At 41.0% G+C, this 16,991-nt stretch overlaps 1 protein-coding gene across 3 annotated transcripts in view; it reads right to left on the bottom strand.

Moving 5' to 3' along the window:
- The window catches only part of LOC117419813 (proline-rich protein 5-like), a 56,347-nt gene that overhangs the window by 16,098 nt on the left and 23,258 nt on the right, over nt 1-16,991 (bottom strand). For 2 of the 3 annotated variants that reach the window (XM_034033003.3, XM_034033002.2), the window contains 4 exons: nt 9,302-9,350; nt 6,784-6,841; nt 827-918; nt 101-241 (listed from right to left, as the gene is read on the bottom strand). In XM_034033003.3, coding sequence (XP_033888894.1) covers nt 101-241; nt 827-918; nt 6,784-6,841; nt 9,302-9,350 — 340 coding nt within the window. Of the gene's footprint in view, nt 1-100; nt 242-826; nt 919-6,783; nt 6,842-7,209; nt 7,234-9,301; nt 9,351-16,991 lie in introns of those variants that run through there. The other variant, XM_034033004.2, reaches the window with a different exon arrangement.

The raw sequence follows: 16,991 nt of genomic DNA, 5'->3' as shown, positions 1-16,991 counted from the left end.
TTACTGATGGTAACCGCGCTGCACGCTGTACCACTAAACTGCAACAAAACAGTTAAATGGCAAGTGCCCCTCTAAAGCCCATCCTGTAATGCAAGCCTACCTGTAATATCAGCAGCATCTGAATGATGGAAGGAGGGACTCTGGCCCGCGGGCGGGAAATGGCATCCTCCAGTTTAATGTTGAGTGTGATGATATTCCTGAAGTGCAAGAGAGCCAGCTGTCTGACTGAGGGCTCCTTCCCCTGCGGAGAAGAGGGGCGACGGATCAGGGGCCGCTTCACAAAGCATTAACACACCGGGCTACATTCGCAAAGCTACTGCATTTACTCCAATTCATCATGAGTACACTTTATTCAGAAAGGAGAAACTCACACAATAACATTACCAAACTACATATTGTGTAAGACTTCATTCATGGACTTGAATGAAGTATTAGGTTGTTTCTTAGTCGTTTTAACTGTATGGTGTTTTTTTTCCATTCAGAAATGAGAGTGTAGTCCAATCTCTTCTGTCAGTGTAAAGTGTAGGTTAACACTCCCAGTTCCCATGAAACTGTGTGATATTGACACTCTGTGGCACATAATGGATACTGTGGGCTAGCATATTACTGACACTAGCAGATACATTTTAATGCCAATTACCTTTATTTTGCCCTGATCGCTTTTTTTAGAGAGGAATATATTCATTTTAACAGTATAAGGTTGTTTCTTGGTACCTTTATACCATTACAATTATTTGAATCTCCTCTGAATACACCTGTGTACTGGCTTTAAAATAAAGGCCCTTCATATTGTCTGGGTTTATGTCAAAATCTAAAAAAGCCGAACCTGTACAGGATAGAAGATGGCCTGAAGCATAGGCAGGACGTCGCTGAAGAAGAAGTCCCATGTGTCGGCCAAGGAGTCCAGCAACTTCTGACCTACAGCACAGGAACAGAGTTAGACAGGACAATCTGCAGACAGATTCTGATACCCTCACTAACCACACATTCAGATTTCAAATCCAGATTTGATTTCAGTTGGACATGCCGTTCTCTAGACTGTAACTGTGGAAAGTATACAGTGATGGAAATAAGACTCTGATTCCATAGCAGCTTGGCCCATTCCTGGTTTTACTATGAGTTTAATAAGACACAGCTGAGCTTATTACCTACACATTATGCCTAGGGGTCTTGCTACCCTTGATTGATAATTGATTGATTTCTCTGGATGTCATGCATGCGTGTACGCTGCTTGATTGACAGGAGACGGAGACAGAAGGTTGGGATTGACATGTCCCGCAGGCTTGCAGGTTTATTTACACACACACAAACCTCACGTGACGCTACCAGCAATGGTAGCTCACGTGGGACATACGGCCCAGTGTACAAAAGCAACATAAACACATTACAAAAAACGATCAAAATAAAGGTGCTGTGAAGATGGCTCGCACTACTGCACTAACCTGTCTGCTATACTGGGTGGGATTTACTATACCAAAACTAACTCCCTGTCCCTCGGGCAGTTCACCCAACTCCAACCTCGGATATCCACTCGATCGCTCTTGGAGGTGGTCACTCCGTTTCCTGACCCAGTCGTTCAGCAGCACAGACGGACCGATGTTTCAGCAGCAGCAGTGCTCTGACCCCTATAGCTTACAACTGATCTGTATAACAGGGACCCTTTTATTCCTGGCGCTTGCTCCACCACGCCCACCTGCTGATTAGGAGCTCGCAGCTGGTAATCACATACACTGCTCGTTCCCACAACTATTATATACAATTTAAAAAGTTTGACATATAAGACATGCGTGCATTTATATTCCCAATATTTAACACTCAATACACTGTGCTAACTGAAGAAAGTTTCATTGCAGCTGGATCAGATAAATGCAGAACTCCCAAGTGCATCCACAGTGTTTTATGTATTTGTTCTTCATTTTTTAATTTACATTTTATTTTCACAAGCACAGATATCTACTGTATGTGCAGAAGCATCACTTAGACAAGTTTACCACAGTACTTTTGCATGGTCATTTTGCAGTTTTCCCACGGTTATACCAGCCATTAACCCTACTTTACCATGGAATGCTGTGCTTTTTAATATGCTCTACTATGCTTCACCATGCCTTCTCTATGCTTTATTAAACATTGCTATACTTTTACTATGGTGAACTCTTATAAGGGTCATGTGACTTAGAAACTTTTTGATAAAAATGTATTAAAAGGTTTGTAAGGTTTATGAATTAAGGTAAACATGGAATTAGCTACTTTGTTATAAGGATGAGACCAGACCATGTTTCAATGTTTACCATTTATTTGTTCCAAATACCTACATTATATTCTATAATGAAAGGTATTGATTAGATACAACACGTGCCACTAGTATTAACAGAGATAGGCAATTGATCAGATTATCTCCCCTGGAGAGAGCCCTCAGACTGATACACCGATGGTCCACGATGATCTGAAGGTATTGGTAGCTTCTCTGTGTCGCCTCTAGGCCTGGGGTGCGTTCAACAAGCAGAGCGCTCCAGGGCGTTATGTGGCACTTTCTACGACCTGCACGCCAAGAGCGCTTCAAAATGTCAGCTGACATTCTGAGAAGCTGACTCGGAGGGCGTTTCAAAATGGCGGACGTACAATATCAGTGCGGTGGTTGTGGTGTAATTTCCCCAAAATATGATCATTTATTTAAATTAATTAAATTTATATATTTCTGCTATTTTTGTGAGATTATTAGGCTTCATAGTGTATCTCGGCTGAAAAATGACAGCAGTATAGGCTACACCGAAAACTTTAAACCTTTTTTTCATGGCAGAAAGACGACATTAGAATAAGAGAACTTTACTAAAATTAGGTACTTTTGCAGTGATACATCTAACCAAGAGCACATTATAAACAAAATCATGTATGTCCGATAAGACAAAACAAATTGGAGAGAAAAACAAACAAACAGTAGTACTTCAATTGTAAGACTTTGCAGAGGAACAGAAAAGGCAGATGCAGGAGCTTGTGGAAATGGAGAAGTTTACAAAACAAAGAAACTAACTGCTAAAGTCATTCACAGATGTATTTAAAGCATCATTGAAGAAATCATTTCTTTGGAAAGTTTTAATTTTTTTGATTTGCTGTATAAAAATGTTACTGGGTTAAATAATTGTTGAAAAAAATAAACTGTTCTATTTTTGGACAGCTTTTAAATTTTATTTTTCTGTACAACAATACTTCCATATAATAGAAACATTTTAATTGCAAGCGTAAACTGCAGCCACCTGTAAATAAAACACAATATGCAGCAATCACAATACTGAGGAACAGTGCTCTCAATGTAGTTTTAAATCCGTACAGGACTCTTGCATGTGTTTCAAATCACTGCCGCTAAAGCCATGGTGTTGGCTCTCAATGCAAGTGCAATAGAGGCATTAAACAGCAGATTTTCCGCACAATCTTCCATAAATCCATCCAAAAACAACGCTGGTGCCTTATTATCCACCATCCTGAAAGTTTTCTCTTCGTAACACACTGTTCATTAAGAGCTAACTAATGTTACTTGGTGCCATGGCAGAGCGCTCTGCCCATTGAACGCAGCCCTGGTATTGTAATGTGATTGATTCTTTACCATATGTTCTCTTTTCTCATACATTATTGCACATGCTTTATCACTTCAATCATTCTAAACATAAGTTGCCTTAGCAACTCTACTTAGCCAAAGCCACCTCCAGCAAACTGGTTGAACATTACCAACACATGTTCACTCTACAGGCTGTGATAAAAGTACAAGCTATGGGTTACCTAGCAACAAATAGCTACAAGCTCTGATCTTGGAAAAATATTTGCACCATTTAAAAAAAAAAACAACAATATGAGATGCACCTAATGTCGCTTAATATTATTCTTAAAAACTATTTTCTGGAAAGCAGTGGACATGACCTACAAATATTTCAGTTCTAAGAAAGTATTCGTTTATTAAGCAAGCACAGCATATCTAAAAACAAGTGGGTTATTATCAAGTTTTTTTCAACGTGCAAACCAACTCTATTGCTGAAGGAAAGCTGTCTTGTACAATTCAGATGATAAGCACAACTGCAAAAATAATATAGTTCTACATTAGTCGGGCTTACTCATAAAAGGCTCCCACCTCCTCCGTGGAAGTGATATATTACTTGGTTAGCAGAAAAGATGATGTATCTGACGTAAACAGAACTACACAGCTGAGTCACCGACACCTCATAGCAGTGTGGAAGTCAGTGACTTGAAACTGCTTGTGAGAGGGTCCCTGTGCACTGCAAGCAAGGTTACTATTCAGTCATTCATTCATATTGTACAACAGCGGCTGCAGAAATTGAATTGAAATAGGGCTGCAAACCCCAGTCCAGAACTTGAGATCTGCACATGTACAGAACTGTGCAAATAGATGCAACCATTAATCAATTAATTGATTATTGATCACCATGGTTTTATTTTGTGGGCCTCAAATAAATGTTAATTGATCACATAAATCGCCATGGTGCCCTATTTGGAGCTTCACGTATATATATATATATATATATATATATATATATATATATATATATATATATATATATATGTATATTGAGTTGAGACAAGGAGCAGAGAAAGCATAGTCCTGGGGAGCACAGGACTACACCTCCCAGAAGGTCACAGGCTGAACAGCCTTAATTGTATTATTGGTAATTGTTAATTGTTTGCCAGCTGGCAATAATTGTAAATTCAAGCCAGCTGTAATGTATACAAAGACAGCAGCCAGTTTGCTCTGGGCTGCTGTAGTGTGAAGAGCTGGCTATGTATTTTTAAAGGAAAGGTATAAAAATAGCGCAACCGCGCTTTGAAATATCAGGTGTTCTGTGTGTGGTTGGGTCATTAAAGTGCTGAAAAAGAACCCGAAGGACTGAAATCCTTCACATTATATATATATATATATATATATATATATATATATATATATAACACACACACCCCAAGTGTATATATCTAGCGTGGGATACATTTTTGTCAAGTGGAATAACATGAGTTGATTGAATAACATGCTTACCAGGACTGGTTTCAAATGTGTTTTTGTTTACATTCCAATCCAGTGCTGTGCTGCTGAAATTCAGGATGGAACTGCACTTCAGTAGTTCAAACAATACTGCCACTGACATGTGTTTTAAATGTTTTAAAATCTCTGAAGTAATTTCTATTCATATTTTGATTTGGTTTAGTCAAGAAATGCCAGTTACCGATCTGCTTACGTTTGATTTAACCGAACAACCTTAGGAGTATGTCCTTACACAAACCACCTGCCCCTACCGGCGCTTGTAATTAATTGGGACGATAAAAACTGTATACCAGGAACCATCGTTCAGTATCCTATATAGCACATGCATGTTGTATTTGAAGGCTTCTGTGAAGAGTCTACATTGTTTTGCTTCTTGCTTGTTAGTAATGTGTTCTCAATGCACTGTATATTATATTCCTATCTATAATAAGATGCACGCGCATGTTTTCAGTTGTATTTTGAAGGCTTGATCTACACATTTTTTTTTGCTTTGCTTGTTGTGTTCAAATACATTGATTAGTGTTTATAACCTGTCTGATATTCAGTGAAAATATTGTTTGGTGAAAGCACTTGTAAATTTTAAGCTTACTCACAATCCCCTTAACTAAATGTGTGAGGTGTTTCTGGCAGCCTTATCGGGTATTGTGTTTGCTTTCTGAGAATCGTGATTATACTGGAAGGATTTTGTCTGTTACATGATTTAACAGGTGACATGTCAAGAAACTAAACGTGAAGATTCTGTTCCGTTTTACTGAGAACTCTCTGAATACAATGGCTTGGTTCACATATAAAAAGGGACTTGGCAAGTATTTTGGGCCTGGCTTATTACCCTTAGGTTATTCTTAGTGCTTCCTTCCTCTGTCTCAAAAGGATAATCCACTGGAAAGTAAACGTGTAAGCTTTGCCCCCGAGGAACACAAACATGACGTTATCACTGAATAAGGAAATTACTACAGTAATGAGCCACTGCCGGGAAGGACTTTCATTTGAAAGGGTTTAAGAAATATTTTTAAAGTAAGTCTGACAACATGCTATTAACCCACAATGCATTGTAAAAACATAGTGAAAGCAAGGTAAAGCAGTGTAAAGCCAGGGGGGTGTATGGTAAAGTATATTTTAAAAATGGGAAAACTGCAAACTGTACAACCTATAACGTTAAATTCCTTTGCTATCATACAGTAATACTACTTTAACTAAATCAGAAGGGAACAACTGGAATCTCCTGAACCTTCTATATACAGTATGAATCCATTACCCTTATATAGAGCTGTGTCTGTGCACTGAACCCAATCTGCAGGTAGAAACAGATTCCAAAAATAACAGTATAGTTCATTGTAAAATGTATCAGTAAATTGTATGCTCATACTATGTATTTAAAACTGTAACATGTATTTCAAGCTTTTACACACATTAGCAATGACTCCAAATGTAATTGCAGCATTGTAATATGTATTCAATAATAATGAAAAGCTTTGGCTAGTTACATAAAAAATAAACTTTGAAACTTTAAAGAAATGTGAGTAATTGAGTATTTCACAATCTGAACCCAGCTCGCAGCAGTAAGGGATTGTCTAACAATTACAAAAAACACACACACGGCGTTGAGTAAAACTTTAAAATATTGTGCACTCTGTAAGTGTTACTAGGTTATCGTTGTTTTTACAATCATTGTAAATGGACGGCACTTCAGTTTTCTTATCCCAAAGGGGTTTAAAAGGATGTAAGTCATCTTTGTTTCCACCTACCTTCATAGAATCGGATTTTGTCCCTTAGTATGACCATTCCTTTTGTAAGTAACTGGTTCTGCAAAAATAAAACACGTGTTAAAGGAACTTCTACGCCAATTAAAATCACATTCTTACACAGTATAAAGCATACATGCTTACCTCACAGAGAGGAAAACAATATTTTAATGATATAAAGATAGCAAGGAATATACTTAGCACGCCAATTTAACTGCTCCTTCCATTTGTCATCTTTTCTATTTGCTAGTAAACGTATAATGCACTACTTGACAAGTGGAATTTTCTGCCATACACTTTCATGTGTATGCTGTTATCTCAAAACAACAAGGGCAGTTTTGATAATGTCACGTCACAAAGGGTCTTGGGAACAAAAAAACATCTCTTTTTAGATCCTTGTGAATCGTCAGCTGTGTTGGAACCACCTACCCAAAGACTGCCTGGTCTATTCCAGAGTGAACCTGAATAATGGAGCACAGGGAAGCCAGCTCTCAAAGGGCTTCTTAGTTTTATTTTTATTTTAACAGTTCAGCTTTTCCCCTGTCCCTTTTGCAAGAGACATTCTTCAGCTGATCCACTCTCGCAATGAAACTAGATCCCTAGCTGCAGCACTGGATGCAAAGCTTGGAACAATGAAAAACAGACCTTGTGTGGGAGATAGGATAATTATTAACACACTATCTCTGTATGCTGCCAATTGAGTTTGAACCACATATGTTTTTATCGTGTTGCTTATACATTGTAATTGACTTTTTTGGTATTGTTTTCCAGGACCCCCTTGTAAATGAGGCCTTGGTCTCAATGGGTAAATCTCCTGGTTAAATAAATAATTAGATAAATACATAAATTAATATTTTAATTTAGTAAACTTTTTTTTTGTATCCCTTAAATACAATTGGCCCAATTCACAATGCTTTAACCTCTAAGCGAAGGTGAATTCAATGACGTTGGATTCTCTCTTTTCAAGCTGAAAGTAACATACGGTGTGGAACAGGATAGCGTCAAGAATGAGACTCTGAGTCAGAAAAGGCTGCATTTTAAGCGTGGTTACACAGGTTTAATTAAACGACGACGACAAATAAACAGGGAATAAACGAAAATAAAGGTTTAAACAAACAAACAAAACAGACACAAGTAGTGCTATAGTGGTGTGCTAGCCAAGAGTACAGCCTGCTACTCCCACCTCTTCTCCTAACTATCTCTCCTAAACAAAGGACTTCTCCTTGCTTTTATACATGTGGCCCCTCCCCAATTAGCATGAATTACCTAACTGAGGAATGGCCACACTTGTGATTGCTGCCAGGGACAGATTTAACCCCATCCCTGCCAACCTTACATTCCCACCCATATGCTGTTTACAGCAGCAGCGCTTCTGCCCAGCCACAGGATGCATTACCAGATCCCTCTGTTAATACAAGGTTAGAGCTGTCGCTATCCTGTCTGTGTGAAATACAAATGGAAGGACAAGACTGCTCTTGATTGGTTTCTCCATATATCTGCTAATTCTGATTCTCACAATAACTTGTGGTAGAGAATGTCATTTAGATATAAATGGCAATGTCAGTGTGACATGCCTATGCATGGTATCCCCGCACTCTCAATAATTAAAAGATGCTGTAACTAATATGTGGATAAATGTAAAACTCTAGTGTGACATGCAGTACGTATGTCCCCTTCAGTCACAATTGTACCATGTTAAGTTTCCTATCTATGCCTCTATTTTATAATGCACAGTGTTTTTTTCAACAGTTTTGGCTGGGCAACTTCTTGAACTCCATAGAGTTCACAAACTGTTTTACAATGTCAAAAAAATGTAATTTAATAAAATCGTGACCGAAGGTGATCTATGGGACCTCCACTACATCGCAGCCCTGGGAGGGGATAATGAGGCTTCGAGAAAAACACAAATGTGATTTTAGATTGTTTTTGAAAAATAAACATTCTTTAAAAGCAGGCTTTTTCAGAGTATGTTTTTCAGGGGTTCTAAAATACTGTAACAAATCAGCCACTTTTAACATGTATTTTTCAGCCAACGCAGGTTCTTTATGAAACGTCATGAAACATGTGCATTGTTATTTACTAGATGCCGACCATATGCAACAGGAGCGGGGGATATCCAAGCTAAAGACATCCACAGCAAATGAAACAGGTGTCAAGATTAAAGACTTTTATAGTTTACTTTTTATCAATTTTATTGGCTTATTTTTATCATTCTTATTCATTTCCTGTTTTCTTCAATAGTTTGAAATCATACCTGACCCTTTGTATTTATGAACTCTGCACACCAGTATCTCCACTCTTTGGACACCAATATCTCAGCTCATCTGATCAGATCAACATAGCGTTGCGTTTGGTGCAGACTGCACCGTGACACCGGGGATGGGTGGATGTCACGCACATGTTGATATGAGCTGCCTCCCCATAGCGTTGCATTTGGTGCAGACTGCACCGTGACACTGGGGATGGGTGGATGTCACGCACACACCTCTTATACCTTTCGTATTGCTAAAGACCAACTTACTTGTAGGTATTCCGAGAAAAATGATCCCAATTCCGTTTTCAACAGCCGTCTGTGAAACAAAAAGTAAATACACCCATAAATACATAAAATCAGGTTTTTTTAAAAAAAAATGGCCAAGATGTTTGAACCCGTCTCTTGCTTTATGTAGTACCTGATACAATGTAAAACAAACTCCTTCTCTGGCAATTCTCTTCCGTTTAAATGGGCCGCTCCAAAAAAATAAATGTGAACTTCTGATTGTTCGTTATCAGTCAAACAGGAATGGTAGATTTATCAGATTGATAAGGCTCCCTTATTGCACTCTTGTATTGTACAGGGCGGCATGCAGACACCCACAAAGATGTTTCTTCATTGCTATGGCCCCAGCCTGCACCCTGTAACTGTGCACGACAATGAGCGAGGCAATTGTGTAGATTTCCAATGCTTTTCCCATGGTTATACTATGCATTTAACATAGCTTATCTTTTTTTTTATTTTTTTTTTATTAATGCTTTATGATACCAATGCTTACCAACTGTATATGTTACCATGCTTCACTATGCTTTATTAAACTTTACTCTGATAAACTTATAAAGTGCATACTGTAAAACCCCTTGGTAGCCAAACAAACCTTGTTACCCTGTCTGGCTGTACGCTGTGCTCTTCTGCCCTGGTGTGATAGATCAATCTCTGGTATTTACAGAACAGCGCAGTACTGTGTGTTATATATTCAAAGGTAATGAGGTTAAATTATATGTTTTTAGGAGGATTCTTGATTGGGAAAGCCTTATAAACAAGCTGTAATCCGATTATCCAAACAATTCAATTATCCAAACATCCCCTGGTCCCAATCAGTTTGGGAAATGAGTTTTTCCTGTAAATTCAAATTCAAATTGGAGAATTTTTGATTGGTACCTTTACAAACGAGTACCAATCAATGGAAATCAACGTCCACACTTAGTGTTTTAAAAGCCGATTGGAAGCACAATCAGTGCTGAAGATCTCTCTTTAGCAGGTCAGTCAGGACCTGCAGTCAGTGCTGAAGATCTCTTTAGCAGGGCAGTCAGGACCTGCTGTCAGTATTGAAGATCTCTCTTTAGCAGGTCAGTCAGGACCTGCAGTCAGTGCTGAAGATCTATCTTTAGCAGGTCACTCAGGACCTGCTGTCAGTGCTGAAGATCTCTCTTTAGCAGGTCAGTCAGGACCTGCAGTCAGTGCTGAAGATCTCTCTTTAGCAAGGCAGTCAGGACCTGCAGTCAGTGCTGAAGATCTCTCTTTAGCAGGGCAGTCAGGACCTGCTGTTAGTATTGAAGATCTCTCTTTAGCAGGTCAGTCAGGACCTGCAGTCAATGTCTCAGTTTAGGGTGGTGTGTTTTGAGGTTTTCAGCTCTATCTGTGTGATCTGGTTTCAGTGGACACATAGTGTGGGTGTAGTTTGTATTGCTGAACTGTCTCATTCAGTTGAACAGTCTAGCACACAAGTTTCATCAATTGTCTAGTTACAGTTCTAGTATTCTAATATTCCAACAAACATGATCACATGTGTTCATTCACAGAGTACTGTGGTTATTTTACTGATGAAGATGGCTGTAATAAAATACACTCAACCCCTTTAAAATAATTCCATACATCTTAGCCATTATTATTATTAATTTCTTAGCAGACGCCCTTATCCAGGGCGACTTACAATTGTTACAAGATATCACATTATTTTTACATACAATTACATTATTTTTTTACACATTTTTTTACATACAATTACCCATTTATACAGTTGGGTTTTTACTGGAGCAATCTAGGTAAAGTACCTTGCTCAAGGGTACAGCAGCAGTGTCCCCCACCTGGGATTGAACCCACGATCGTCCGGTCAAGAGTCCAGAGCCCTGACCACTACTCCACACTGCTGCCTATTAAACACAGCCATTAGCTATATACTGTACATCTCAAATGTGCAGTTTCAAGAGAAACACATATTTTCATTTTAAAACATGACATCTGGTACTTCTGTAGGTTAAAGGAAGCTCTCAGTTCCTATGCCTTATTCGTGGGTTATCTGTTTCCAGTTGTACTCCCTGGGTTATTTCACCTCAGCAAGGTCTTCTGGGTAAAAGTATGTTACTGGCTGAAAGCATGTGAGTCAATAGTGGAAGCAGCTCATTGGTTACTGACAGGAGAAATGTTACTCTCTAGGTGAAATGACCCAAGAACTGCAAGACAGTCTAAAAGCATGTCTTTCAAACAGAGACTTCTTTAACCTAGTGTAGTACCAGATATTATGTTTTAAAATGAAGACACTTGTTTGCTGTAACATGTGTTTCTGTCCAAACTGCACATTTGTGACCTATATAATAAATAGTTGTGTATGGTGGAGGCATTTTATGGAACTATTTTGTTAGTTACAATTGCTTTAATATTTGAACACTGACAATATTATTATTATTATTTATTTCTTAGCAGACACCCTTATCCAGGGCGACTTACAATTGTTACAAAATATCACATTATACAGATATCACATTATTATTTTTTTACATACAATTACACATTTATACAGTTGGGTTTTTACTGGAGCAATCTAGGTAAAGTACCTTGCTCAAGGGTACAGCAGCAGTGTCCCCCACCAGGGATTGAACCCACAACCCTCTGGTCAAGAGTCCAGAGTCCTAACCACTACTCCACACTGCTGTTTTGTAAATATTTTGTAAATATTTACAAAACATTTACTGTATTGTATTTACTGTATTTAAAATTTTTAACGCACTAGAAAAAAAAAAACTATGGTTAATTCAATAGAAAACTGCCACATTGCCATGTGCCTTTCTATTTAATACAGTGAGCGATGCTCATCCCCAAGCATTATGACAGATCAGGGCTTGAATTTCATTTTTGTGTGATGGGAGGGATTTCCCCCCTATGCTGCAGCCAATGGGGGGGGATTCCAAAATTTTAGGGGGGAAAAAAAAGGCACTTTTGCATATAAAAAATGATATATATTTTACTGCATCATCATTCACACTGGTGTGAATCACTGTGAGACAGAGCACTCTCTATTGCTTTTGCCATTGCCTGACGTGAAGTTTTTGCATGCAGCAGAAGAAAAAGGTGCTTTTCTTTTTAACCAGCGCTCCATTTCTTTTTTTTAACTCTTTACACTCAGCCCTATTTCTGCCTGTTTTTCACTGTTTTCGCTGAGGGTTTGGAAATGCTCAGCCAGATCTATTAAATGAGGTCACCATTTGAGTTTGGCAGATTTTGTATGACTGTCAATAAGAGGTTGCACATTTAATCCAGTTTTAATACATCACAGATTTTCAACAATGGCCTGGATTGAGTTTCTGTAAAAATGTACCTGCTTCACAGATGTATTGCAACTTCTGATCCCCTGGGTCCACCAATAGACCACTGGTATGAAACTGACCTACATTACAGGAAGTGGTTAATTTAAACACTGTATTTGAAATATTTGCATATCTCAAAGTAAAACTACAAAAGCAAAATAACAGGGGGATCGAAGGGGGTGATGATACCAGTATAAAGAACAGGGGGATCGAAGGGGGTGATGATACCAGTATAAAGAACAGGAGGATCGAAGGGGGTGATGATACCAGTATAAAGAACAGGGGGATCGAAGGGGGTGATGATACCAGTATAAAGAACAGGAGGATCGAAGAGGGTGATGATACCAGTATAAGAACAGGAGGATCGAAGGGGGTGATGATACCAGTATAAGAACAGGGCGATCGAAGAGGGTGATAATACCAGTATAAAGAACCGGAGGATCCAAGAGGGTGATGATACCAGTATAAAGAACAGGGGGATCGAAGAGGGTGATGATACCAGTATAAAGAACAGGGGGATCGAAGAGGGTGATGATACCAGTATAAAGAACAGGAGGATCGAAGAGGGTGATGATACCAGTATAAAGAACAGGGGGATCGAAGGGGGTGATGATACCAGTATAAAGAACAGGGGGATCGAAGGGGGTGATGATACCAGTATAAAGAACAGGGGGATCGAAGGGGGTGATGATACCAGTATAAAGAACAGGGGGATCGAAGGGGGTGATGATACCAGTATAAAGAACAGGGGGATCGAAGGGGGTGATGATACCAGTATAAAGAACAGGGGGATCGAAGGGGGTGATGATACCAGTATAAAGAACAGGGGGATCGAAGGGGGTGATGATACCAGTATAAAGAACAGGGGGATTGTCACAAAGACGGCCGGAGTGGGTGGCGTCAGACCAGATGCAGGAAATAAATAAACAGAGAGATGTGGTTTGGTATAAGCTGGGCGCGTGATCGCGCTCAGCATTTAATAAACAGAAAATAAAAGGTTTTAAACACAAAAACACGGGACATGGCACTACACGCCAAAATAAAAAGACAAACAAAACGGACTACACAGTAAACAGACAGTGCACAGACAGACAAACGAAAACACGGTGAGTGAGACAGTTATTCACTTTTATATTTACGTTCTTTCTTATTATTTAATTTCTCCTTCTCCACACTCGTTCTCCACTCACCGAACACCTAACCACGAGTGAAAGAAAATGTGTCTATATATACTGTTGTGCTGGGATTCAATTACTAATTAATTATTCACTTGAATCCCAGCACGTGAATTAATTCTGTGCAACCCTGTGCTTACATATTACATTTAACCAGCACGTGAAGTGATTTGTGCTCTCCTCGTGCCTAAATACAAATCTACACTTTTTAAATACACGTGAAACACAGACCCGTTTATATCCCGTGTACCAATCTATACACCAACATTAACACACGCACGCAACATACAACACAACACACAAATGCACACGGGCAGGGCGCATTGCCACATATACCCCCCCTTGTGCGCAGCACACATGGCCTCAACGGCCACCTCCCCCCTTAAAAATCCAGCAGTCCAGGACAAAGTCTCGGGCTGGGAAGGGAGGCTTCAGTGGGCCCTTGGCTGGCAATGCTGTCAGCACCCCTGCCGGTAGTGGCACGGCTGACAGCCTGCTGGTCCATGCTTGCAGCGAACTTGCTGCAGGGGATGCTGGTCTCCTGACCTCACCCCCTTCCTTCGTAGCCGGTAGCTCCCCTTGGTGGGGCTCCGACCACAGTACTGCCGGCAGCGAAGAAGCTGCAGTGGGAGCAGGTCTCCGGACCTCCCCCACGATCTCTGGCAGCGAAACTGCTGCTGGGGTTGGTGGTCTCCAGACCTCCTCCCCCTTCTTTGTGGCCGACAGCTCCCCTTTCTGGGGCTCCGGCCACCGTACTCCCCGTGGTGGAAGTACGGGAAGCAGAGACAGCTCCTGCTGTTCTGCTTCTGGCGGTGGTGGAGGCAGAGGCAGCTCCTGCTCCTCTGCTCCTGGAAGTGGCAGAGGCAGCTCCTGCTCCTCTGCTCCTTCCGGTGGTGGTGGCGGAGGCAAAGGCAGCTCCTGCTCCTCTGCTCCTTGCGGTGGTGGTGGCGGAGGCAGAGGCAGCTCCTGCTCCTCTGCTCCTTGCGGTGGTGGTGGCGGAGGCAGAGGCAGCTCCTGCTCCTCTGCTCCTTGCGGTGGTGGTGGCGGAGGCAGAGGCAGCTCCTGCTCCTCTGCTCCTGGAGGTGGTGGAGGCAGAGGCAGCTCCAGCTCCTCTGCTCCTGGCGGTGGTGGAGGCAGAGGCAGCTCCAGCTCCTCTGCTCCTGGTGGAGGTGGAACCAGCAGGTATTCACCCTCTGCTGGTGGAGGTGGGAGGGGCAAGCAGTCCTCCCACTGCGGTGAAGGTGGAACCAGCAGGTATTCTTCCTCTGCTGGTGGACCTGCTACCTGGGCTGCTGTTCCACTTATAACTGCCTCCAGGTAGCTGAGGACCAACCCCACACCTTCCTCCCAGGTGCTTACGGTCTGTTCCCTCGCATATGCCTCCCATCGCTCCCTATCCATAAACTCCAGGAACTGGACGACTACTGGGATAGACTGGGCCTCCAGCCCAGCATTTTCCAGCATCCAGTCCCGCATTTTGATGGCGTCTTCTGCCATTTTTTTTTTTTTTTTCTTTTTTTTAAATCCAAACTGCGGTTCCTGCTCTGGCCTGAGTCCTGGAGGCGCTGTCGATCCCACTTCTGACACCACGTGTCACAAAGACGGCCGGAGTGGGTGGCGTCAGACCAGATGCAGGAAATAAATAAACAGAGAGATGTGGTTTGGTATAAGCTGGGCGCGTGATCGCGCTCAGCATTTAATAAACAGAAAATAAAAGGTTTTAAACACAAAAACACGGGACACGGCACTACACGCCAAAATAAAAAGACAAACAAAACGGACTACACAGTAAACAGACAGTGCACAGACAGACAAACGAAAACACGGTGAGTGAGACAGTTATTCACTTTTATATTTACGTTCTTTCTTATTATTTAATTTCTCCTTCTCCACACTCGTTCTCCACTCACCGAACACCTAACCACGAGTGAAAGAAAATGTGTCTATATATACTGTTGTGCTGGGATTCAATTACTAATTAATTATTCACTTGAATCCCAGCACGTGAATTAATTCTGTGCAACCCTGTGCTTACATATTACATTTAACCAGCACGTGAAGTGATTTGTGCTCTCCTCGTGCCTAAATACAAATCTACACTTTTTAAATACACGTGAAACACAGACCCGTTTATATCCCGTGTACCAATCTATACACCAACATTAACACACGCACGCAACATACAACACAACACACAAATGCACACGGGCAGGGCGCATTGCCACAGGGATCGAAGGGGGTGATGATACCAGTATAAAGAACAGGGGGATCGAAGGGGGTGATGATACCAGTATAAAGAACAGGGGGATCGAAAAGGGTGATGATACCAATATAAAGAACAGGAGGATCGATGGGGGTGATGATACCAGTATAAAGAACAGGGGGATCGAAGGGGGTGATGATACCAGTATAAAGAACAGGGCAATCGAAGGGGGTGATGATACCAGTATAAAGAACAGGGGGATCGAAGGGGGTGATGATACCAGTATAAAGAACAGGGCAATCGAAGGGGGTGATGATACCAGTATAAAGAACAGGGGGATCGAAGAGGGTGATGATACCAGTATAAAGAACAGGGTGATCGAAGAGGGTGATGATACCAGTATAAAGAACAGGAGGATCCAAGAGGGTGATGATACCAGTATAAAGAACAGGGGGATCGAAGGGGGTGATGATACCAGTATAAGAACAGGAGGATCCAAGAGGGTGATGATACCAGTATAAAGCAGGGGCCAGAATGTTGAACTGTTAAGTTTTGTTATTGTTTTTTTTTTTCTTTGTTTTTTACAACAGAAGAAAAGCCCCTTAGGCTCTCTCAACGCTGCGGTTTTGGTGAACTCTGAAAGCTCGATTCGTCTCCCCTAGAAAGTTTCACTTTGTCTCAGTGTTTCATTTTCTTTTCTCTATCCTGAAGGCATAGACTTTGCTGCAGTCGTACACCCAAGAATGGAATTGTATTGAGAAACGGCCTAGCCTGCAGTGCCACATGAGAAGGCGTGGGTTGTACTCTCAGGGACCAGAGAGGTAGGCTTGTACCCGTTCAACCCACGCCTTCAGTGTGATGGTGTGAAGTTCAAGAATGCAACTAAAACAACAACTGTACAGTATTTTGTTACATTCTTGACACCTTTATGGAATATATCTGTATGCCAAAAAGGTCCTACTTATTTGAAAAACAACTGCTTAAGTTGCACTCCA

This window comes from Acipenser ruthenus, chromosome 14 (genome assembly GCF_902713425.1).
Source record: "Acipenser ruthenus chromosome 14, fAciRut3.2 maternal haplotype, whole genome shotgun sequence".
NCBI lineage: Eukaryota > Metazoa > Chordata > Actinopteri > Acipenseriformes > Acipenseridae > Acipenser > Acipenser ruthenus.
This window is presented reverse-complemented; position numbering and strand designations above follow the sequence as displayed.